This window comes from Hoplias malabaricus, chromosome Y (genome assembly GCF_029633855.1).
Source record: "Hoplias malabaricus isolate fHopMal1 chromosome Y, fHopMal1.hap1, whole genome shotgun sequence".
In the NCBI taxonomy this organism is placed as follows: domain Eukaryota; kingdom Metazoa; phylum Chordata; class Actinopteri; order Characiformes; family Erythrinidae; genus Hoplias; species Hoplias malabaricus.
In genome coordinates, this window is record NC_089820.1 from 57630458 (window position 1) to 57653407 (window position 22950).

Consider the following 22950-nt stretch of genomic DNA (forward strand, 5'->3'; position numbering starts at 1 on the left):
AAAGAGCAGCTGGTGTTGTTCGAATTACATCAAGAAACGGAGGCACGGTTTACGCTGGTCGTTCACATTGTTATGTTTCACTGAGTTGTTGACTCTTTCCAGAGGGAAGACTCTTAATTATAACATTTTACTACTAGCCCTACTTCACAATTTCTTTTATTTTGATGAGTTTAACAAATTTATTCATTCATTGTCTGTAACCGCAAAGACAAAGTGTGTTACATGGAATCACTGGGTGGGAACATGCCCTGGAGGGGGCGGAGGAAACCCACGCAGACACAGGGAGAACACACCACACTCCTCACAGACAGTCACTCGGAGGAAACCCACGCAGACACAGGGAGAACACACCACACTCCTCAGACAGTCACTCGGAGGAAACCCACACAGACACAGGGAGAACACACCACACTCCTCACAGACAGTCACTCGGAGGAAACCCATGCAGACACAGGGAGAACACACCACACTCCTCACAGACAGTCACCCGGAGGAAACCCACGCAGACACAGGGAGAACACACCACACTCCTCAGACAGTCACTCGGAGGAAACCCACACAGACACAGGGAGAACACACCACACTCCTCACAGACAGTCACCCGGAGGAAACCCACGCAGACACAGGGAGAACACACCACACTCCTCACAGACAGTCACTCGGAGGAAACCCACACAGACACAGGGAGAACACACCACACTCCTCACAGACAGTCACTCGGAGGAAACCCACACAGACACAGGGAGAACACACCACACTCCTCACAGACAGTCACCCGGAGGAAACCCACGCAGACACAGGGAGAACACACCACACTCCTCACAAACAGTCACTCGGAGGAAACCCACACAGACACAGGGAGAACACACCACACTCCTCACAGACAGAAACCTCAGAACACCTCAGATTTAACAACAATAAAAAATAAATACATTCAAATTAATTTTCCAAAAACCCACCAGTTCCAGTGTCATTAACACACAAATGGTACAAAGCCACTACACGAACTGCGTCTGAGATTTTCTTTACCCAACCCCAGTGACATGAGTTAAAGGCTGATCTGATGTCTGCTGAAGTGTGAGACTTCACCTGAGCTTCACTGCAGCGTGGCGTGATCCGAAGAGCATTGTTTCAAATCTCCAGGCAGGTTAATTATTAATTACAGCACAGTTTAAACATCACAGCCCAGTGAGCAAACAGGGGCGAGTAAAGCTCCTACACACACACACACACACACACACACACACACACACACCTCCAACCTCAACCTAAAACTCCTGAACCGGAAATTCAGCGGAGAAAAGCCTCCGTCTTTAGCGACACGGTGAAGAAAGACAAAAAGCAACCGGGAAAAACAATCCACCACGCGAAGCCGATTTATTTATTCACTGGTGAAGAAAATGGAAATCCTCGCCTCTCTCAGTCAAGTTGAAAATTGTGGAACTGCGGTGCACTTCAATCCGACACTGCAGGGCTTAAGAGGCACTTAAAGAGCCAGTCTGGGCCTTAAACCATCCAGGGAGAGGGGGATGGAGAGAGAGAGAGAGAGAGAGAGAGAGAGAGAGAGAGAGAGAGAGAGAGAGAGAGAGAGAGAGAGAGAGAGAGATGCAAGTTTCCACTTCTTTCTAACCTCCGCTCCTTGAAGTCTTTGCAATATCTCTCCTGCACCTTTAGGAAAACTGAGGACCACAATGTGAACTTGTGAGATGGTCTTATGTTTCCACACAACTTCCTCTAATAGCACATTTCCACCAAAAGTTCCTGAGTCTTGGAACCTTGGTTCTTTCCAGTGAAGCAGCTCGCATCTCTACAAGTTTAGAGGGGAACCAGGAATACGTCATCAGCGGGGGGTGTGACTGTGGCTGAATACAGCTCCAGAGCCACAGATAAACTCTCAGAGTCATGACAGGGGCACTATATATTCTGAGTTTACCATGGAGTCAGCTCAGAGTGAGATATAACACTGTGTAATTGTTGTTCAGAGGCGTCCTGCTGAGACTCTGACCAGCGCACAGCCAAACACAGCCACAGAAACACACAAACAGAGAGTGTTCCTGTTTTATTTCCTACTATTTATTTATTATATGAAATATTTATTTATATGAAACTTTGTAAATGACACGTCCAGCTCCCCTGGGGGATAACGCTGTGTACGAGGCTCTGAGCTCTTTCCTGAACTGACCCTCCACACGCCCACGGACCATGTCACGGTTCGCTCTGAAAATACATCTCTTCTTTGGTTCCAGATGGGAATGAACATTTCTGGTTTGCAAACCAGTTTATGTCGATGGACACACACCGGATGATTCCCAATGTAGTTCATGGACTGAAACAGTTTCAGTTCCTCGTTGGTGGAAAAGCTCTATAAGATGTCTTCTAATTTCTGATGGTGTCACCATGCACCAGGGGGTTAGGGATGGGGTCGAAATGACGTGTGTCTGGTGTGTGTCCAATTCCTGTTCTGTGTCTACGTTAAAGGCGAGGTTCATGATTATAATCAAAAACACACAGCTCTCTGGAAACCAGTCTAATGTGTTTACAAAACCCTAATGTCAGTTATATTGTGGTAAATGATTAAAAAAAAAAAGTGTCTCAGTCAGATATGCTAGGCTTCCTTCCTCTGCTCACGGCACAGAAAAGGCAAAGAGCCTCCAAACGTTAAAAAGCATGAATAGAAATGTGGATATTGCTTTATTCCTGCTCCATAGCTCATCACTTTTAAGCAGATCCTGAACACAGTCCTGAAAGATATCCATCAACTCACCAGAGGTGGGATACAAATGTGAGCTCGTTTGGTAGAGAACCGTTTCAGTGCCCCGTTTCTCCAGGTTGCAGTTTCCCTGGACAGGGGTTTTCTGTTTTATTTTACCTTTCAGTTTCAGAGTTCCTCGGCGTCCAGAGGTTGGATCTGTGTCAGTGCAATTAGACCAGCGAGTCCCCCATAAAACACACACCTAGAACTGCTCTTCACGGATACTTTATTAAAAGAAACGGTTCTATACAGAACCCTGACCAATTGAAGAACACTTTGCATGATTTGTGGGTTCTTCAGATTGATGGACAATGTGCTATAGTTGGTTCTTTTTTAGAAAAGGGTTCTATACGGCACCCAAAAAAGTTCCTCTGCTGTAATAAGCTTGACATCATAACAGTAGAGGAACCGTTTTTGGTGCCGTATAGAACCTTTTTTATAAGGTGCTATACACAAACGCATATAGCACATTCTCCATCAAAATAGTCATGACTTCACTAGGCACCACTTTAGAAGAAGACTGCACTTATAAAGGTTTATAAATCTGTTAACAGTTATTAATTATTTTCTTAAGACATTAAAAGTCATTAACAATCCATTATAACACTTAGACAGAAAGGGCGACAGTGACTTGTTCTTTGCCAAATAGTGAACCCACATCCATCTACAGTTAACCCTCAGATCTTGCCGGATACTGACCTCACTGTGTCTCATCCGTCAGTCGACATTAACCCCGTCAGCTCCAGGACATATTTGTTAATGAGTTTTATACATCAGTGATAATGTGGTGTGGACTTTTACGTGTGAAACGACTAAACTCACTTTCTCAGCTCTGAGCTCATTGATATTGATATGTTCAGTGAGATCTGACACTTTCAGTTTCAGACAAAACAAAGCGGTCTCTGTCGCACTTCTTACCTCTGTGTTACAAAAAATTATTAATGGCTTTTAAGGTGTTTACAACCTAATAAATAACCATGTAATGAACTGGTCTTTAAAGCCAATTATAAACCTTAATAATTGTAGTCTTATTTGTGGCACCCTCAACTCCCTTCTCCTAGTGTCCTTCTCTGCCACGGAGAGAGAACGCCTAGCAATGCTACCACCTTCATACGTCACACACAAACACAAACGGATGATTTAACCGAGTCCCCATTGTCTTTAAACTGAATTAAAAGGGATGAGCTTCATTTACAAGTTTGTGTTCAAGGTTCATATCGGACCATAATCATCAGAACACTCCAGACTCCCACGATGCATTAAAACATTCCCACTCACCCGCAGTGAAGTCCCGGTTCAGATCGATGAAAGCGTTGGAGTGAGGGACGCGGATCTTCACCTCGGCACCGAGAGCTTTCTCACACCGAGGTTTTCTAAAGAACAAATCAAATAAACACAGAATAAACAAAGCGTACGTGAACTATTCCAGCACAAACCTCTTTTTTATTAAGAAACAGCAGCCTCACCTGTCTCTGAGGAAACACACCTCCGTGGACTCGCCTACAACCCCGAAAATATCTGGAATCATGTCTCCGTTAAAGCTGGAGTGGAAGAAGGGAAACACTAAGTTACCGACCACACAGTTAGGAGGAGTCTGTCTGTGAGGAGTGTGGTGTGTTCTCCCTGTGTCTGCGTGGGTTTCCTCCAGGTGACTGTCTGTGAGGAGTGTGGTGTGTTCTCCCTGCGTCTGCTTGGGTTTCCTCCGGGTGACTGTCTGTGAGGAGTGTGGTGTGTTCTCCCTGTGTCTGCGTGGGTTTCCTCCGGGTGACTGTCTGTGAGGAGTGTGGTGTGTTCTCCCTGCGTCTGCTTGGGTTTCCTCCGGGTGACTGTCTGTGAGGAGTGTGGTGTGTTCTCCCTGCGTCTGCTTGGGTTTCCTCCGGATGACTGTCTGTGAGGAGTGTGGTGTGTTCTCCGTGTCTGTGTGGGTTTACTCCGGGTGACTGTCTGTGTGGAGTGTGGTGTGTTCTCCCTGTGTCTGCTTGGGTTTCCTCTGGATGCTCCATTTTCCTCCCACAGTCCAAACACATGTGTTGGTAGGTGGATTGGTTGTGTGACACTAATGTGTGATGTGCAAATTGTCTTAAATATTTATTAAATAACAACAGCACAATGTTTTCCGGAATGACATTGTATTTTTTATATATAAACACTAAGTCAGTCTCTCTCTCTCTCTCTCTCTCTCTAACACACACACCTCCCTCTCCCTCTTGCTCTCTCTCTCACTCTCTCGCTCTCTGAGTGATGTTTACACAAATAGCAAATGGCTCTCAGGGCTCCAGCTGAAGTTGAGCCAGTGGAATGTGTGTAATCAAATATGATAAAACCCATATATCACTCATAATACACACTGGACCATGTCATTACAACCATTACAAACTGTAACTATGGTGTTACTCTAGCCGTTATAACAACAGCAACCCACAGACAAGCACTTATTAACAGAAACCAACGCTAAAATAGTGAGCTAATCCAGCTAAAGTTAGCAGGCGTTAGCACTTGCCTTTGTTCATTAGTAACTCCTGGTTCTAACACTGTTCTCAACAAAGCTTGGGTTCCACCGAGACAAAGTGTAACTCTAGACATTTTATCGAGACAACAACTGGTGACAAGCTCTCTACCGCATCATACGTGAGCTAATCCGGCTAAAGCTAGCAACCGCAAACCCTGGCTCACTGCTCAGTAACACTCAAAAACTCTTTTGTAAACAAAACTTATAACTAACACAACTTGTGTCTTAGGTCTGTTTCAGCTCACTCCACTGTGTAAATTCAGTCTGGTATTAAGTCATTCATTCTCTCTCTCGCTCTCGCTCACACACACACTCATTCTCATTCTCATACTCTCTTTCACTCTCATACTCTCTCTCATTCTCTCTCTCATACTCTCATTCTCATTCTCTCTCTCTCACTCACTCTCTCTCTCTTTCACTCTCATACTCTCTCCCTCTCTCACTCTCTCTCTCACTCTCTCTCTCACACACACACACTCATTCTCATTCTCTCTCTCTCATTCTCTCTTTCACTCTCATACTCTCTCACTCTCTCATTCTTTCTCATTCTCTCTCTCTCTCTCTCTCTCTCACACACACACACTCATTCTCATTCTCTCTCACTCTCATTCTCTCTTTCACTCTCTCATTCTCTCTCTCTCACTCTCATTCTCTCTCTCTCACTCTCTCTCATTCTCATTCTCTCATTCTCTTTCACTCTCATACTCTCTCTCACTCTCATACTCTCTCTCACTCTCATACTCTCTCTCTCTCACTCATTCTCTCTCTCTCATTATCTCTCTCTCTCACTCATTCTCTCTCTCTCATTATCTCTCTCTCATTTCCGTAAAGCGTAACTTGTTTCTCGCGAGAGAATTCAGAAGTTGCTTAGTGCAGTAACCAGAAGAGAACCCGGCGTAGCTGCCAATGAGGCTCTATTCTCCCTACTACAGCTCTGTGGAACATCACCATCATTTAGAAGCTGTATTTTTTAAGGTAGAAATACTGCGTAGTGTTCCTTTAACTCTTTCTACTTCCTCTGTTACATTCAGTTAAAACATAAGAGATTCTGGATTTTATTGCATTTTATAAAATGCCCTGACTTTTTCAGGAAATGGCATTTGTAGAAAGAAAAAGACACATGATGCAGTGGAAATGCACTCACTCCATGACAAGCGGCTGGTCTTTAAACGTCCGGTTCAGGTCAACTCTCCAGCCTTGATCTGAAAGAAATCATTCAGACTTCTTATGAGGGACTGGATGTGGTTTAATTAATTATCTCCATTAAACATAAATAAATAAAACATATATGAACCTGCAGCTAGAAATAAATAAGGGAGGGGTCTCTAATGAAGTGGCAAGTGAGTGTTCACAGCTTTACCCAGAGTTTGGTTGTTGCCCCAGAAGATGAAGACACTGGTCGTGAGGATGTCTGATCCTTTTGGGTGTCCAGTAAGAAGAACGTCCATCTGAGAATCTCCATCGAAATCTCCAGGAACAACGCTGCTGATGATGTGGACGTCACTGAAAGAACAACACCGAGCCAATCAGAGAAAGACTGTCACATAGAATGGAATCACTGGGCGCAAGGCGGGAATACACCCTGGAGGGGGCGCCAGTCCTTCACAGGGCCCCAATAGCCTGATAGCGCTACCACAGCTCCACCCCCAGACCCTGAGGAACTCGAAGTCAGAAATGTGAGCGTCCAAGATGTGAGGTCCAGATCTGTGACATCACAAGCAGACCAGTGGGCAGCTAAATAAAGCCTTAAGTTGAGGACTGTCCAATAGCAATCTCCCTTAGCTCAGTTACTATTGGACAGGCTTGACTTTGGGCTTAAGTTAGCTGGCTAACTAAGAAACCCTGCTTTGCAGAACGCCCCACAGAGGCACCGCCCATTTGAAAAACTGAACTGGGTGCACTGGAAAATGGCCCTGTTTTTAACCACGGTAAAAAGAATAGAAAATAAATAAATAAACGGAGAACGGTCGGTGGTCAGTGTTTACCTGGGGAAAGCGTCCTTTGTGAGATGCAGTTTTGGCTTGAAATAAGGAGCTTTGAGATCAGCCAAAAATATCCACAGCTCTGACTCTAGAAGAAAAACACACGGCAAAAACAAACAAACAACATATTTAACTTTAATCCATTCATTCATTCATTCATCTCCTGTAACCACTTCATCTTGATCAGGGTCACAGTGAATATAAACAGAATCACTGGGCACAACGCAGGAATACACCCTGGACAGAGCTCCAGTTCATCACAGGGCATCACCCAGTCACTCACACTCTCACACCTGTGGTCAGTTTCACACACTCACTCACTCAGCCAGTCACTCACACACACTCAGCCAGTCACTCACACACACACTCAGCCACACAGTAACCCAGTCACTTACACACTCGCCCAATCACCCACACATTCGCCCAGTCACCCACACACTCGCCCAGTCACCCACACACTCGCCCAGTCACCCAGTCACCCGCCCAGTCACCCACACACTCGCCCAGTCACCCACACACTCGCCCAGTCACCCACACACTCGCCCAGTCACCCAGTCACCCGCCCAGTCCCTCACACACTCGCCCAGTCACCCACACACTCGCCCAGTCCCTCACACACTCGCCCAGTCACCCACACACTCGCCCAGTCACCCACACACTCGCCCAGTCACCCACACACTCGCCCAGTCACCCAGTCACCCGCCCAGTCACCCACACACTCGCCCAGTCACCCACACACTCGCCCAGTCACCCAGTCACCCGCCCAGTCACCCACACACTCGCCCAGTCCCCCACACACTCGCCCAGTCCCCCACACACTCGCCCAGTCACCCACACACTCGCCCAGTCACCCACACACTCGCCCAGTCACCCAGTCACCCGCCCAGTCACCCAGTCACCCGCCCAGTCACCCACACACTCGCCCAGTCCCCCACACACTCGCCCAGTCCCCCACACACTCGCCCAGTCCCCCACACACTCGCCCAGTCACCCACACACTCGCCCAGTCACCCACACACTCGCCCAGTCACCCACACACTCGCCCAGTCACCCACACACTCGCCCAGTCACCCACACACTCACCCAGCAGTTTTAATGTAATTAATGTTTAGTTGCATAACAATATTATGCTAAAACCAAATGAAACATCAGTTTTCTAACTGAAAGTAAAGAGTTAATCCGTAGCTGAAGCCGTAGACAGGTGTGTAAAGTCTAAAGCGGTTTCACGGCGGCAGTTCTGCTAAAATTACTTCCAATTACTTCATTATTTTTTTACTAAAAGCTTCAAAACTGACATGTCATTTATAAGTTCACCTTGTTATTAGTGTAATATCACCACGTTATTATCCACTCGTTATTGATTTGTGATTCAGGAGTTTGGCGTCTGGAGGCTACGCAGCTGAGCTACAATAACACACACTTACACACAACAACTGACTACTGTTATAAACTAGAACACACATTTAAAGGCACATCACTGAAAGACAAACAGCCCATTGGCCATAAACACACAAAGAGGTCAAAAGAGAACCCCTAGAAGATAGAGAAGTGGAGCAGAATCATTAGAATAATTAAGGATATGAGCCTTTTAAAGCCCTGAGTAAACGTCTATAATCTAATGTATGAGACAGGTGCTGATGTAAACTTCATATAAAGCGTATAAACTGGATTACTGACATAACAATGATCTATTACCCATTGTATTAAACACATAAACACATCTGAACGTGAAAACAGTGTATAGAAGGTGAATATAAGTGAAGAATTAAAGAAATCCTATGAAGTTACAGTTTATTTACAGGTTTTAGTGTTTCAGAGGCTGGAGTCCATCATAAACGATCAGAACTGACCATATGCTGAAGGCTTTGAAGATAAAATATATATTAAACCCACACAATAACGGGCTAAACATGACCTAGAGCCGCAAACAGCTGATTAATCACGAGTATCGATCAAGGCAGTTCCTTACGTGCTCTGATGATGAAAATATCAGTCTGTTTATCCGAGTTAAAATCTCCGAAAGCAGCGACCGTGCCCACATTTTCTGAACCGAACAAATCACTGGTCACGTCCTGGAGCCCCAGAGCACCGGGTTTGGCCCAAAACAATAATAATAAGCTTAAAATCGAGCTGAAGCAGAGCGGCCTCATCCTGAGAGCCGGATACAGCCAAAAGACTACAATCATCGGAATACGGCAGTCCGCTTTACGGCAGCAAAAAGACGACAAGCGTGAATAAGTGTCGGTTTTTATACATTTAGCCTTAAAGAAAAATAAATAAATAAATAAATAAATAAATAAATAAATAAAAACCCGAGACATGTATGTATGAAATTTTTACTTTAATTCTTTAGTATTTTTTAAAATTAAAAAAATATAATAAAACGTAAAGTATTTTCACATTTTTCACAAAAAGCGAACCGCTTTGCAGATTATTTAATAAAAATTAATAACGTAATTAGCGAAAATAAATACATATTTTATATAATTATATATAAATATATACATATTTTTAAAAGTCCCACAACAACATTACAGATATTATTAATAATGTGTAGGATATTAAAAGCATTAATATATATATTTAAAAATAACATATTTGAAGTGTTAAAATGTGCAACACAATAAATAAATAAATACACACATTATATAGATTTAAAAATAAAGTCCCTGACCGTTGAGGCGGGCTGAGTGACGTCACGGTTCGCGGCAGTGTCGCGCGGCGGTGGGCTGCTGCTAAAACAGAAGGTAAATAATGGCCACTTTAGCTGATGTGGGTTGGAAGCTGCTGGAGTTTAAAGCCAGATCCAAACGCTCAGGTTCGGTTGTGTGACCCGCACTCCGCCGTCTAAGGCTCGGTTTTATGAGTTCTGCTTTTGTGTGTGGTTTCTGTTGCACGTCCTTGTGAAATAGAGGCGTTAAAGCTGCATGTCCGTGTCGTTTGTGTGAGAGGGTGTATGGGTGAACTGAAGGCTGTAAAGGTCAGCCCTAAGGTTTGGGGCTATTTTGGGACACACACAACATCTATATCGGGGGTTTGCCCTGGACGAAACTCCGAACAAGACGTTCATTTGTTTCTTATCTCCTTTAATGAAAATGTGGGCCTTGTTTAAGCCTAGTTTTGCAGAAACTGAGGCCTCTGTGTTGTGTATATGGAGTTCACACTGGAGGTTATTCCTCAGGCCGGGTATAGACCGTTAACTTAAGCCCAAAGTCAAGCCTGTCCAATGGGAAAGAGCTGTGGGACACTGCTCAGTCTTGAGCTTAAGTTATCTGTCTAACACTGGAGAGTAGCCTTCTGCATTGATACACTTTGTCTGTTATTATGAAATATTTGATCTTATTTTAAGCATAATTCAGGTCTAAAACATTTCTGTTTGGTTTATAATGGTGTTATACATTAGTGAATATTAGTAATGTATATTTCTGACCTATCCATCTTAATGTTTAGAGATTGAAGCACCGTCTAAGCTTTAATTTGCTGCAACTGATGCCTGTGTACAAGGGTCCCTCAGAAATGTTACAGCAGCTCTGTAAATAGAGTGTAGTTTTCACATTTCCGGAGCGCAGTGTTTAATTCTACCCTCCGTTGTCAACAACAGCGCCTTGCACCTTTTAAACAGTGACATGTAGCTTATATAACAGCACTAGACCAGTCACAACAGTCCGACCGTCTCACGCTGGATCTTCTTGGTGTTTTTTATAAACACAGGCCTGGTCCTTAATTTTATAGTAAATTATCATCACAATCTTGGTCAGCACACGATATCACGATTAGATATTTTATCCAGATCGTTGGATGAGTGAATCGTTTGATTAGGGCCGTGTGTGACCTGTGTGTTGTTTATTATTCGGTACACAATCGTATTTCGGACTTTAAGGACAGTAGCATGTTCATAAGCTGTGCTCCTCTAGTCCTCAGTTTTGTGTTAAAGTTCCTAACACAGCTGAGCCAGGTAAACACACACACACTCTCAGTGCAGACTCCCTGGCTCAGGTGGTGTCAGAATAAAAGACCCGACCCTAAGAGAGACAGAGCTCTCTTGAAAAATCTGCAGCTATTGTACAAGGTGTTTTTTTTTCTCCTGCCTCAGACATCGGGACGTTAAAGACATCTCTGTCGTTTTCCTAAAGGGGTATTCCACCAATTCTTTTCAGAATTCAGGATATAAACATGTAAACAGAGTCTTTCAGAGCGCTGTTGGTGTGAAATGCTTCACGGCAGAGAGACTTGCACTGAATGGAACTGTGGGGTTATTCCACAAAGCAGGATTTGAATGTTAGCTGGATAACTTGAGCCCCAACTGAGAGTCAGCCAATAGCACCATGTCTGGCCTGTGTTTCTATTGGTTAGAATTGGTTTTAGGCTGAGCGGCATGGTGGTGCAGTAGGTAGTGTCACAGTCACACAGCTCCAGGTGCCTGGGTTCGAGTCCCGCTCCGGGTGACTGTCTGTGAGGAGTGTGGTGTGTTCTCTGTGTCTGCGTGGGTTTCCTCCGGGTGACTGTCTGTGAGGAGTGTGGTGTGTTCTCTGTGTCTGCGTGGGTTTCCTCCGGGTGACTGTCCGTGAGGAGTGTGGTGTGTTCTCCCTGTGTCTGCGTGGGTTTCCTCCGGGTGACTGTCTGTGAGGAGTGTGGTGTGTTCTCCCTGTGTCTGGGTGGGTTTCCTCCGGGTGACTGTCTGTGAGGAGTGTGGTGTGTTCTCCCTGTGTCTGGGTGGGTTTCCTCCGGGTGACTGTCCGTGAGGAGTGTGGTGTGTTCTCCCTGTGTCTGCGTGGGTTTCCTCCGGGTGACTGTCCGTGAGGAGTGAGGTGTGTTCTCCCTGTGTCTGCGTGGGTTTCCTCCGGGTGACTGTCTGTGAGGAGTGTGGTGTGTTCTCTGTGTCTGCGTGGGTTTCCTCCGGGTCTCAAAAGTGTCCGTAGGTGTGTATGTGTGAGTGTGTTTGTTGCCCTGCGAAGGACTGGCGCCCCCTCCAGGGTGTATTCCCTTGCGCCCAATGATTCCAGGTAGGCTCTGGACCCACCGCGGCCCTGAACTGAATAAGGGTTACAGATAATGAATGAATGATTTTAGGCTAAAGTTATTAAGAGGGAAAGCCTGTTTTGTGGAATACAGTGTTGTATTTACTCTCCACCACCAGCAGCGACCTCCACCCGTCCACAAGGTCTCAGGCATCAAGATGTTCAGTAAAAACCATTAAACTTCATTTCATTTCATTTAATAATATTCTGTGCGGCCATTTTGGAGGATTCAGACGTCTGGTTCCATTCACCTCCGTTGCGAACGATTTCGATTTTGTGTCTTGTTTCTTCAGAACCGAGCATTTCACAGAGACTCTCAATGACCCTGTTTACATATTAATCATTTAATTATGCAAATATAATTATACAAATTCAATAAATAATGCTAGAATAAGTGAAGTTCATTACTGTGGTGAATTATAAAGTGCATGCTTTATTCATAATTCACAAAGTTCACATTGTAAAGGAGCAGCAAGTCATTCCTGCAGCCACTGAATGTCTAACAGCATTCATAATAGCGATAAGTACATTCATTTTTCATGTTTTTAAAGTGTAAAGTGCAGCTCTAATGAGAGCCAGTTGATGCTCCATAGAGCGGGTCGCCCAGACTGGGGCTGGCCAGGTTTGAACAGGATCCCCCGAGACCTCCTGGTCACTAGGTGTCAGTATAACAGCTGTGTCACATCACTACAGAGTGTCCCTGCAAAACAATGACTGACTGCTCCTTTAAGACTTCACGGTTTAGAATGATGTGTCTGATCCACTCTGGTTCTCTGAGTTTGCTGCATGTTAATGAGCTGCTGTGTAATTGACTGTAATTTGTCCTTCTTCCACTAACGCTGTACTAACTCTGCAGACTGTCAGTAGACTTGTAGTGTAACAGAGACAGAGGATAGCCTTCGTTCATCTAACGAATCATGGCCTCCGCTGTCAGTGAGAATCCGCGACACAAACTCGACAGATTCGGTAAGTTGTGGAGCAGTGAATGGGTTTGTATTTAATTTGTTCATAATCTGACAGACCCACGCAAGCCTGAGACTCGGTGCTGGTCTGGGATCAGTTTTCTGGTGTTTATTCCTAAACCTCTTGCAGAAATAAAGGCACTAAAATGGCATCGTGGTCCCCACAAGGCTACGTCTTCTGTATCTTGGTGTGGAGCAGGAGTTGAATACGATTCACTGTAAATATATTCATATCGACGTCTGAACTGCAGGCTGTATCTTATTTATCAACGTTATGTTATAAATGTACAAACACACCCCTCAGCCCTGGGAAATTCAATCCATATTTGGGCCTTCTGCATTATTTAGACCCCCTTTGAGCTTAGCGTTGGTGCAGAGACAGTTTATTTAGTTATTACATAGTTATTCTATTTACATTTGTGTTTGTGTTTTACTTTGGGTTCACACTGGGTTTACTTTAGGTTTATATTGAGTTTACATTGGAAATGTTTAGGTAACTGTGTTTACACTGTTTTCCTTGAATTCACCTTGGGTTTACACAGAGTTCCCATTGAGTTTACACCGATTCATATTTGGTTTCCATTGAGTTTGGTTCATGTTGAATTTACATTGTATTCAGAATTGGATTTTGGAAATTGGAAGTGTCAGTTATATAATGTTTGAGGGATATTTTACATCTTTTAATAAAACCTCCCGATGCATTTACTGTTTTTCTGAGATTCCATCACAATATTGATTTGATCTGAATTTAAATACAGTGGAACCTCTACCTACGAACTTGATCCGTTCCGTGACCCGGTTCGTAAGTGGAAAAGTTCGTTTCTCGAGTAAAATTTCCCCATTTAAAATAATGGAGAAGCAACTAATGCGTTCCAGCCCCCACCCCGAAAGTCACCCTTTTTGCACTGATATATGTTTACAACACTCTCAAATTAGTAAAAAAAATACGTGTAGCGTTACTAAAAGAAATAATAAAGTTGTAAGTGGTTACACATCGCTACCTTGAAGACGTGACGACTGGCTGGAGGAGTAACACAGGCACTGGCTGTATGACGGGAGGTGGGGGGTGGGTGGAATAACGGAGAGTAGGCGGTGAATGTGGGGAGACGAAGCGTAGATACGGCTTAACTTAGCACGAATTTCGATGTCTGCCGTTTACACTAATGCTAAATTGCTAAAGCTGCAATTTGCTAATCTTAAACGCTCACTCAAGTCTGGGCGCTGGGAGACTCGCCTGTTGGGGTCAGTGGCCATTTCCAGCCGCAGGCTCGGAGGAGGCTCGGGTTCGTTTCTAGAGTCGTGGTTCGTTGGTGGAGGCAAAAAATATTCAAATGCCCTGTTCGTATTTTGGAAAGTTCATTAGTAGAGGCGTTCGTTAGTAGAGGTTCCACTGTACAGAGATTAGATGGTTCTGCAATGACAAAGAGATTGTTATATATCTACGAGAGACAACCACAAAAGAAAACCCCAAAATATCTTCATATTTGTAACAATGAAACCTGAAAGGTGAAGGTGTGGTTTCATATCTCTGCCCGTTGCTGTGGAGAAGACATTACTATTTATGGCTTTGTTTGATGCTGTTTTGTATGTAATATTGTAAATTACCTTTGAACCACAGCCTTTAAATATGTTCTTTCTCATTCAGAACTGATCCTAGGCCAGCGTTCTTCTACAGTCATGTGCTACATTGTGGTATACTTGGTTTGGAGAACTTGAATCTCATCCCCATTCATGCATTAATTCCTAGTGAACACCATGCCGTCATTAATCTCATTATTGATTAATTTCTTGATGGGTTTCTCTGATGATTACAGAATATTTGTAATTGGTGTTTAATCCAAACGTCTAATACATTTAATCTGTGCTAGACCACACAGACTCTTAGCAATTATATTTACACTGTTTTAACACAAACTCAGTGAAGCCATCTTTGGTGTCTGAACTCTGGTCAATAACAGTTGTGTATAGAAGTAGTACACCAAAAGACAAACACCAAGCACAGCAGTGCAGGAGTACAGAACAGCACAGAGTGAGAGCAGAGGGCTCCTTCAGTCAACAGTAGCAGCAGATAGCAGCGGTGATTACAGACGGATTGTCACTGATTATGTCTCGGCTCGAGTCTGCTCCGATCCTTTGCTTTTCTGTTAGGCAAATCTGGTTCTGGAAGCGGGTTCTTGTTTAGTGGCTGTTCTCTCGTGGTTCAGAGCGAGTCGAGTAGGGACTAAACCGTGGCGTGTAAAGCTTGCAGAGCGCTGATCGTCCAGAGAGAGTCATCACTCTACGCCACGCAACGCAGACGACCAGCACCAACTCTCCATCTGTAAAATCTCCAGCTGCAGCAGAGATGACATTTGTTTTTATCCGACTCACGACGGCAGCTCGTAAAATGACGCCGTGGTCTTTTGAAGAGGTTCAAACGCTCCTTGGATCGGTGGCCGACGAAAGAATCCAGCGAGAGCTGGACGCTGCAACAAGGAAGGAACAAACTCTACTGATCTGTCTGAACTGATGACGGAGCTGTGTTCAGTCCCAAACAACAACAACACGCCAATACACCATGAGTAAACACTGCTTAACGTTACTGCCGCCGTTGTTCCCAATAGACACAGGGTTTTGAGACGACACTGGATATATTCCAGTGCAGGGGGGCTTTATAGTTTAAGAACCAAGCAGGGACCAAGTGAATAGAGCCGGTACCTTGCAGTGGAAAAGCACGACAGATGGCAGCAGTGATGGCAGGCAACTACCCGACAGGTGGAGCCGATCAGTTATGGTTAAAGCATGCTTCCCCGGGTTCTAGGTATGTTGGTGTAGCCGTGGTGAAAGCAGGCACCCAGCGAGCAGTACCGACCAGCTCGGTGAAGATAATACAACACACACACGCAATTTTATAGACCGTTTCAGAGTAAAATAAACACAGATTAGACACAGAAGTGGGGGCCAAACAGAGGGATATTGGACAGGAAAGTACCGCCCGATCTCTCTGCCGGGACACACCACACGACGAAGCAGACTTCAGACACCAAACATGTCTCCGTGTCCTCAAATCAGTGCCTCCCACCAATCACACCTTTATCATCCTCCTCTGTCATCATCTTCCATCAGTCTTCAATCAGACGACCGGAGGTGGGTCACTTCTCCGTCGAGTCTCTGTAGTGAAACTTAAATGAGAGGAAGCGCTCGTTTGCCTGTCGGACGTGCGCTGCTTTAGTCTGAGTTATCTTAAAAGAGATGGCTTTGTCCCCGCTGCTTAAAAGCTGATAGAAATTATGCTGATTTGCCCGGAAATGGGAGTTTTCAGCACCTGAGGTATTGACCCCGGGTCCATTCCATTAAAATGTAAATCACTCCAAAGTTAAATGTGTCTGAGGCGGCGCTCCGGTGGAAGGAGGGTTTCCTCGGCGCCTGATCACCGCGAGTTTGCCGCTGGAGGAGCTGCTTTCCGTTCTGGGATTTCGCCGGACGCTTAAGGGCTTGCCAAAATATCATTTAAAGGGCTCATATGTTGCTGCTGTTGTTGTGTGGTTGTAGGCACCAAATTCAGTCATTCGTCATGTGCTCTTCAAGAACGAAATATGTAAATGAACCCTGTCCAGATTGGCTGCTCCACATTCTAAAGGAAACTAGGGTGTGCAGACTTAGATTAGTCAGATAACTTAAGCCCATAGTCAAGCCTGTCTATCTTCTGTTGGACAAAAGTTGGGCTTAATTTATCTGGATTTGTGACATCACATACATGGTATACTGAAAATAGGCAGTTTTTTTTTTCTTCTTCTTCTTTTCTTCTTCCCTCCCTTTGTAAATCTTATCAACAAACGAGAAGCAGTCTGTTTTCCGTGATATGGGCCCTTTAAAGTTTCCCTGCTGCACTTGTGTTGCTTTGGTAAGTGGAGACTTTTTGCTGCCTGCATTAAAACTGAGTTTTGAGAGTCTGGCTCTTTGATGAGCGTGTTAGCTTCGGCGGCATGCTAAATTAGCACAGGTGTGGACTCCTGGGCTGGAGTGGGACCCTTTAGAGTAAGCGCCACGCTTTGAAGTGTGCACTTCAGCATCACTGTGGAGTGTGAGAGTGAAACAGATGAACTCAGACGCCCTGTGAGAGTCCCGCACTCCTCAGGAAGCGTCTGTGCAGCGATACAGCGGTGAACCTTATCCTCTGTGTGTTTCTCTGTGATCAGGCTCCATCTATGAACCGCTCAAACTCTCCATCCTGCACCACGAGGATGAGCCGCTGTGGGAGAAACTCGACCGCTTCTACAACGCAGGTGAGGCTTTCAGACCCAGTGACACCACCTGGCTCCTGGGGGCTTCTTTTAAAGGAGCAGTACGTCTTTGTTTCTGCTTCCTTTATGAATGCAAATGAATCTGTTTGTTTCAGATTATGTAACAACCAGTGCCCACACACTTCCTTTTGTTTACATTGTTGAGCAGTGCACCCACTAGAGGGCGCAGCTCAAAGTCACAAGTTTCTTACAGCAACGGACTTGTAGTGTGAGGGTGGAGGGGGTGGTGGTGGTCTGAGGCCGTTAAATACATTGTGGCGAGTGGACGAATGTTTCCTTTGATGCTGTTCCATTTGTCTGCATCCACAAGTTTTTGGGTAATGCTCACATCACAAACACAGAGGATGGACAGAAGGCTCCGTCCAGATCTGTATTCAGTCTCAGCCTTCAGCAGAACTCAGTCTTAAAGTGATTATTCATTACATATTTATATAAAGATAAATCTTATATCAGATCAAATTACTTTGTAGTTTATGCTCCGTAGATTAGACACGACGAGCGCGGAGGAATAGAGCACTGAGTAAAAACTGAGAAGAAAGAGAACAGAGCGAAAACGGCTAAAACCCAGAGCTTCTGCTCCTCGCTCCTCACTGCTGTAAAAGAATAACTGCTTCTCACAGTTTCATCTTTCTTTGTAAAACTTTTTTTATACAACACCAAAGATTGTTCCAGTGAATCGATACGCACTCCCTTCGTCCGTCTGTCCCGAGCAGAGGGCCGTGCAGGGGGTGTAAGTTATTTAATTAATGGATGAAACAAGTTTTTAAAAAATAATTGGAAAATTCACCAAGCGAACACAGACATCACTGAAAAAAATATATTCAATAAACATTCTTCAGCTCTCTCTCTCTCTCTCTCTCTCTCTCTCTCTCTCTCTCTCTCTCTCTCTCTTTCCTCTCTTCCTTTCTCTCCTCTCTCTTGCTCTCTCTCTTCTCTCTTTCTTTCTTCTTTCTCTCTCTCTCTCCTTTCTCTTTCTCTCCTCTCTCTTTCTCTCCTCTCTTGCTCTCTCTCTCTCCTCTCTCTTTCTTTCTCTCCTCTCTCTTTCTTTCTCTTTCTCTCTCTTTCTTTCTCTCCTCTCTCTCTCTTTCTCTCTCCTCTCTCTCTCCTCTCTCTCTCTTTCTTTTTTTCTCTGTCTCTCTCTCTTTCTTTCTCTTTCTCATCTTTCTCTTTCTCTCTCATCTCTCTCTCTATCTCTCTCTCTCTCCTCTCTCTCTCTATCTCTCTCTCCTTTCTCTCTCTTTCTCTCTCTCTCTCTTTCTCTCTCTCTCTCTCTCTCTCTCTCTCTCTCTCTCTCTCTCCTCTCTCTCTCACTCTCTCTCTCTCTCTCTGGTTGGTGTGTTGTGGTCAGTGTACAGTTGGAGGAAGTGCGGGGGTTAATGGATTGAGTCGTGTTCTGAGAGAGTGCTGCTAAAACGTCGGTTTTTTCCTCCTCTGTTTGTTCTGGATTCAGAAAGTGACGCCCTCCTCTGAGCTCAGACCCAGACGTCCAGCTGATGGGGAAATGTTTTCAGAGATTAGACTGTTGGTGTGTTTTCTCTCTCTCTCTCTCTTTCTCTCTCTCTCTCTCTCTCTCTCTCTCTCTCTCTCTCTCTCTCTCCTCTCTCTCTCACTCTCTCTCTCTCTCTCTGGTTGGTGTGTTGTGGTCAGTGTACAGTTGGAGGAAGTGCGGGGGTTAATGGATTGAGTCGTGTTCTGAGAGAGTGCTGCTAAAACGTCGGTTTTTTCCTCCTCTGTTTGTTCTGGATTCAGAAAGTGACGCCCTCCTCTGAGCTCAGACCCAGACGTCCAGCTGATGGGGAAATGTTTTCAGAGATTAGACTGTTGGTGTGTTTTCTCTCTCTCTCTCTCTCTCTCTCTCTCTCTCTCTCTCTCTCTCTCTCTCTCTCTCTCTCTCTCTGAGTGTGAACACACGTATGGGTCACTCTCTGTGTTTCTGCAGGATTAAGGTGTGATTTAGAGCTGAATTAAACTGAGAGAGAGAGAGAGAGAGATGGAGAGCTCAGTGCATTTGCATCTAGAGTGCTCCGTCCTGCTGATGACTGATTGTGAATAATGTGTGATCGTTTCTTTCTCCTCGATCTTCAGAGCAGTGTGTCTCAGCACAGGTTTCCCCCGCGGCTAGTGGCTGTAGACTCTTTAAGAGCCCTGTTTACAGCTTGCGTTAACGTGCTTTAAAATGAGATCACATTCAAACTTCACTTGTGTGGTGTGAACACGGTGGACTGCGTCGTCTGTGTTTGTATAAGATTACGGCAGCAGAGGTGCGTCTGCACGCTGACGTACAGGTGAATTATCACACACTGAAGGACATGAGCGACTGGTCCAGACCTCAGAGACGCTGCGGCTGTCTTTTCCAGTTTTGGATGTCCGTGAAACTAGCCGCAGTCCCGCGTCAGTCCCTGATTCTCTGGACAGTAGGAGCAGTCCTTCCTCTGCACTGCCTCTTGGAGATGGTCTCTACCCACGTTTGACAGCGTATAATGCATCGGTCACAGCCCAGAGAAGGCAGTTCACTCAGGAAAGTGTGATTGAGTCTCCTCTGGTCACCGGGGACACGTTTTAGTGGAGTGTGCAAACTCCAACCAGAGTTCATCCAGATACAGTTCGGATATCACACACACACACACACACACACACACACCTGGAGGTTTCCTGAGGCTGGTGTACAGACGATGTTGATAGAAGGATTCAACTGTGTAACTTCAAACATCCTAATGACAAGTGATTGTTCTTTCATAATATACCCCCCATAAAGGGGACCTCTACGATTGTGGGGAAACACCATTCTCTTGGGTTTGTTAACGTTTAGAAACTCATCTGTAACTCGGTGTGTTTAGTTTTGTAGCACTGTCACTAATGCGGTTAGCCGTCTCCTGAGTTTAGAGACCGTTTTGCTTTAAGGGATCTGAAACAGCAAAAAATAATTCAACATAACCCCACTATGGAGCAGGAATAGAGCAACATCCTCATCTTGGCTCATGCTTTTCAGAGAGAGAGAGAGAGAGAGAGGGAGGTGGTTTGTTTGTGTTTTTTAATAATTTCTCTTAAAGTAAAATAATGAATAGGAGCGAATATTAAGCCTCAGGACCCTTCCACATGAATTTTGATGTTTTTTTAAAAGAATCCCCACCCGACTGAATTTCTTTTTTTTCCCCCCTCCCTCTTCCTTCTCCCTGATCCTTAAACATGGACATCTCTCTCTCTCTCCTTGCTCTTCCCCTCTTTCTCTCTTCCTACTACTCACCCTTTTTTCTTTTTATCTTCCTCTCTTTCATCCGTTTTTTCTCATTCTCTTTTCTCTATATCCTCCTCTCTCCTTACTATCCCCCCTTTTCTCTTTCTTCTTTCTTTCTTTCTTTTGTTTGCTCTTTCTCTCCCTCTCCCTCTTTTTCTTCTCTCTCCTTAATACTTTCTTTCTATATTTCACTCTCTCTCTTCCTCCTTTCATTCTTTCTTTTCTCTCACTTTCTTTTTTTACTCCTTCTTTCTCATTACTGTATCTCTCCTTCATTTTTTCTTTCTTTCTTTTGCTTGCTCTCCTCCTCTCACTGTTACCTCCTCTCTCTCCTTACTGTTCTTACTATATTTATTTCTTTTGTTTCTCTCTCTCTCTCTCTCTCTCTCTCTCTCTCTCTCTCTCTCTCTCCAGTTAAGTCTACTATCCTGAGTTACCAGAGTCCCACCACTGGTCTGTTCCCGGTGAAGACGTGCTCTGATTGTAAAGAGGCGAAAGTGAGGGACTCTCTTTACTGTGCGGCGAGCTCCTGGGCTCTGGCCATAGCCTACAGGTCAGAAACACTCACCCTGAACACACTCGCCACACACACACAGTCTCACACACTGGGGTCCACCCTGAACATTCACAGTGGGGCGACCAGGTTAGAAACGAGGGCCGGATTTTAAACTGTGGGCTCCGGACTGCCCTGAACTGGATAAGGGTTACAGACAATGAATGAATGAATGAATGAATGTTACCATATCTCACATGTCATTACAGATACAGAGTGTGTTACGTATGAGTGACTGTATGAATGTGCCTCTCAGTGTGTGTTGTCTGCTGTCTGCAGGCGTATTGATGATGACATGGGCCGGACTCACGAGCTGGAGCACTCCGCTATTAAATGCATGAGGGGCATTCTCTACTGCTACATGAGGCAATCAGACAAGGTAAGCTTCCAATATCCACAGATCAGCCATAACATTAAAACTACTGCCGCGTTTCTACACTCACTTTCCACCCAGGAGCACTGTGTAGTCCTACATTTACAGGCTGTAGTCCTTAAACAGCTCTTCAGCCCTCAGGACCCCCACAGAGCAGGTGTGACGTGGTGGTGGATCATTCTCAGCGCTGCAGTGACACTGACGTGGTGGTGGTGTGTTAGTGTGTGTTGTGCTGGTGTAGAGTGGATCAGACACAGCAGTGCTGCTGGAGTTTTTAAACCCTGTGTCCACTCTCTGTCCACTCTGTGAGACACTCCTCCCTCGTTGGTCCACCTTGTAGATGTAGAGTCAGAGACAGTAGCTCATCTGTCGCTGCACAGTGTGTGTCGCTCGTCCTCTAGTCCTTCATCAGTGACACAGGACGCTGTCGGCTGGATGTTTTTGGTCGGTGGACTGTTCTCGGTCCAGACACTGAGGGGTTTAAAAACTCCAGCAGCACTGCTTTGTCTGAGTAATGATTTGAGTGACGTGTGTGTGTGTGTGTGTGTGTGTGTGTGTGTGTTTAGTGAGGTCTTAATGTATGAAGTAAAGCATTAAACAATATCCAGTGCATTAACAGTGGGAGTAAAATTTGGCTTCAGCTCTGTGTGTATTTCAGAGGCGTTTAAAGCAGGAAAAGATGATGATAAGCAGGTTGCTGCATATGTTCCTTTATACTCTGCTGAGCTTTTATGAGCACTTTAATGTTGTGTTAAATCAGCGTGGGCTCTCTGCCCAGTCCAGGGTCTGCGGGGGGCGTCTGAAGTGTTCCACCGAGTCCCAAATATTTAATATAACTTTTAAAAAAAATGAAGCCTGTGTCAAGTTGAAATGTCTTTAATTGCAGAATGTGTGTTTAATTAGTATTTGTGCGGTTTGCAGGACACCTGGGGGTTTGACAGTAACTCAGGGACGACCCGTATGGTGCACTAATATATTCTGTAACTTAATGTAGCTCATTTAGTTCGGCTGAAATTCACTGGAAACTCTTCAGTTGCATGTTAGTATCGTGTTAGTAGCGTATTAATAGTGTTAGTTGCGTGTTAGTAGCGTGTTAGTTGCGTATTAGTAGTGTTAGCAGGGTGTTAGCAGGGTGTTAGTAGCGTATTAGTAGTGTTAGTAGCGTGTTAGTTGCGTATTAGTAGTGTTAGCAGGGTGTTAGCAGGGTGTTAGCAGGGTGTTAGCAGCGTGTTAGCAGCGTGTTAGTTGCGTGTTAGTTGCGTGTTAGTTGCGTGTTAGTAGCG

The 22950-nt window shown here is 44.9% G+C and overlaps 2 protein-coding genes across 7 annotated transcripts in view; one reads left to right on the plus strand and one right to left on the minus strand.

The window, feature by feature from the left end:
- Positions 1–3983: 3983 nt before the first annotated feature.
- LOC136678480 (T-cell immunomodulatory protein-like) lies at positions 3984–9441 on the minus strand. Its single transcript, XM_066656532.1, has 6 exons — positions 9213–9441; positions 7247–7331; positions 6622–6764; positions 6406–6463; positions 4219–4293; positions 3984–4125 (listed from the first exon to the last, which is right to left on the minus strand). Exons 1-6 carry the CDS (start codon positions 9427–9429, stop codon positions 3984–3986), a joined length of 720 nt encoding a protein of 239 aa, XP_066512629.1. The 5' UTR covers positions 9430–9441.
- A 527-nt stretch (positions 9442–9968) lies between these two features.
- The window catches only part of LOC136677984 (phosphorylase b kinase regulatory subunit beta-like), a 113617-nt gene continuing 100635 nt past the window's right edge, over positions 9969–22950 (plus strand). For 3 of the 6 annotated variants that reach the window (XM_066655721.1, XM_066655718.1, XM_066655722.1), the window contains exons 1-5: positions 9992–10061; positions 13118–13227; positions 17402–17488; positions 21156–21294; positions 21574–21673. In XM_066655721.1, the coding sequence (XP_066511818.1) occupies positions 13179–13227; positions 17402–17488; positions 21156–21294; positions 21574–21673 (375 nt within the window). In that variant the 5' untranslated portion in view covers positions 9992–10061; positions 13118–13178. The other 3 variants (XM_066655719.1, XM_066655720.1, XM_066655717.1) reach the window with 3 other exon arrangements.

Coding starts and splice junctions, on each gene's coding strand:
- LOC136678480 (XM_066656532.1), bottom strand. CDS start 9,429: ATGATTGTAGTCTTTTGGCTGTATCCGGCTCTCAGGATGAGGCCGCTC. Junction 6,765..7,246: donor ACAAAGGACGCTTTCCCCAG/GTAAACACTGAC, acceptor TTGTTCTTTCAG/TGACGTCCACATCATCAGCA. Junction 6,464..6,621: donor GGGCAACAACCAAACTCTGG/GTAAAGCTGTGA, acceptor GATTTCTTTCAG/ATCAAGGCTGGAGAGTTGAC.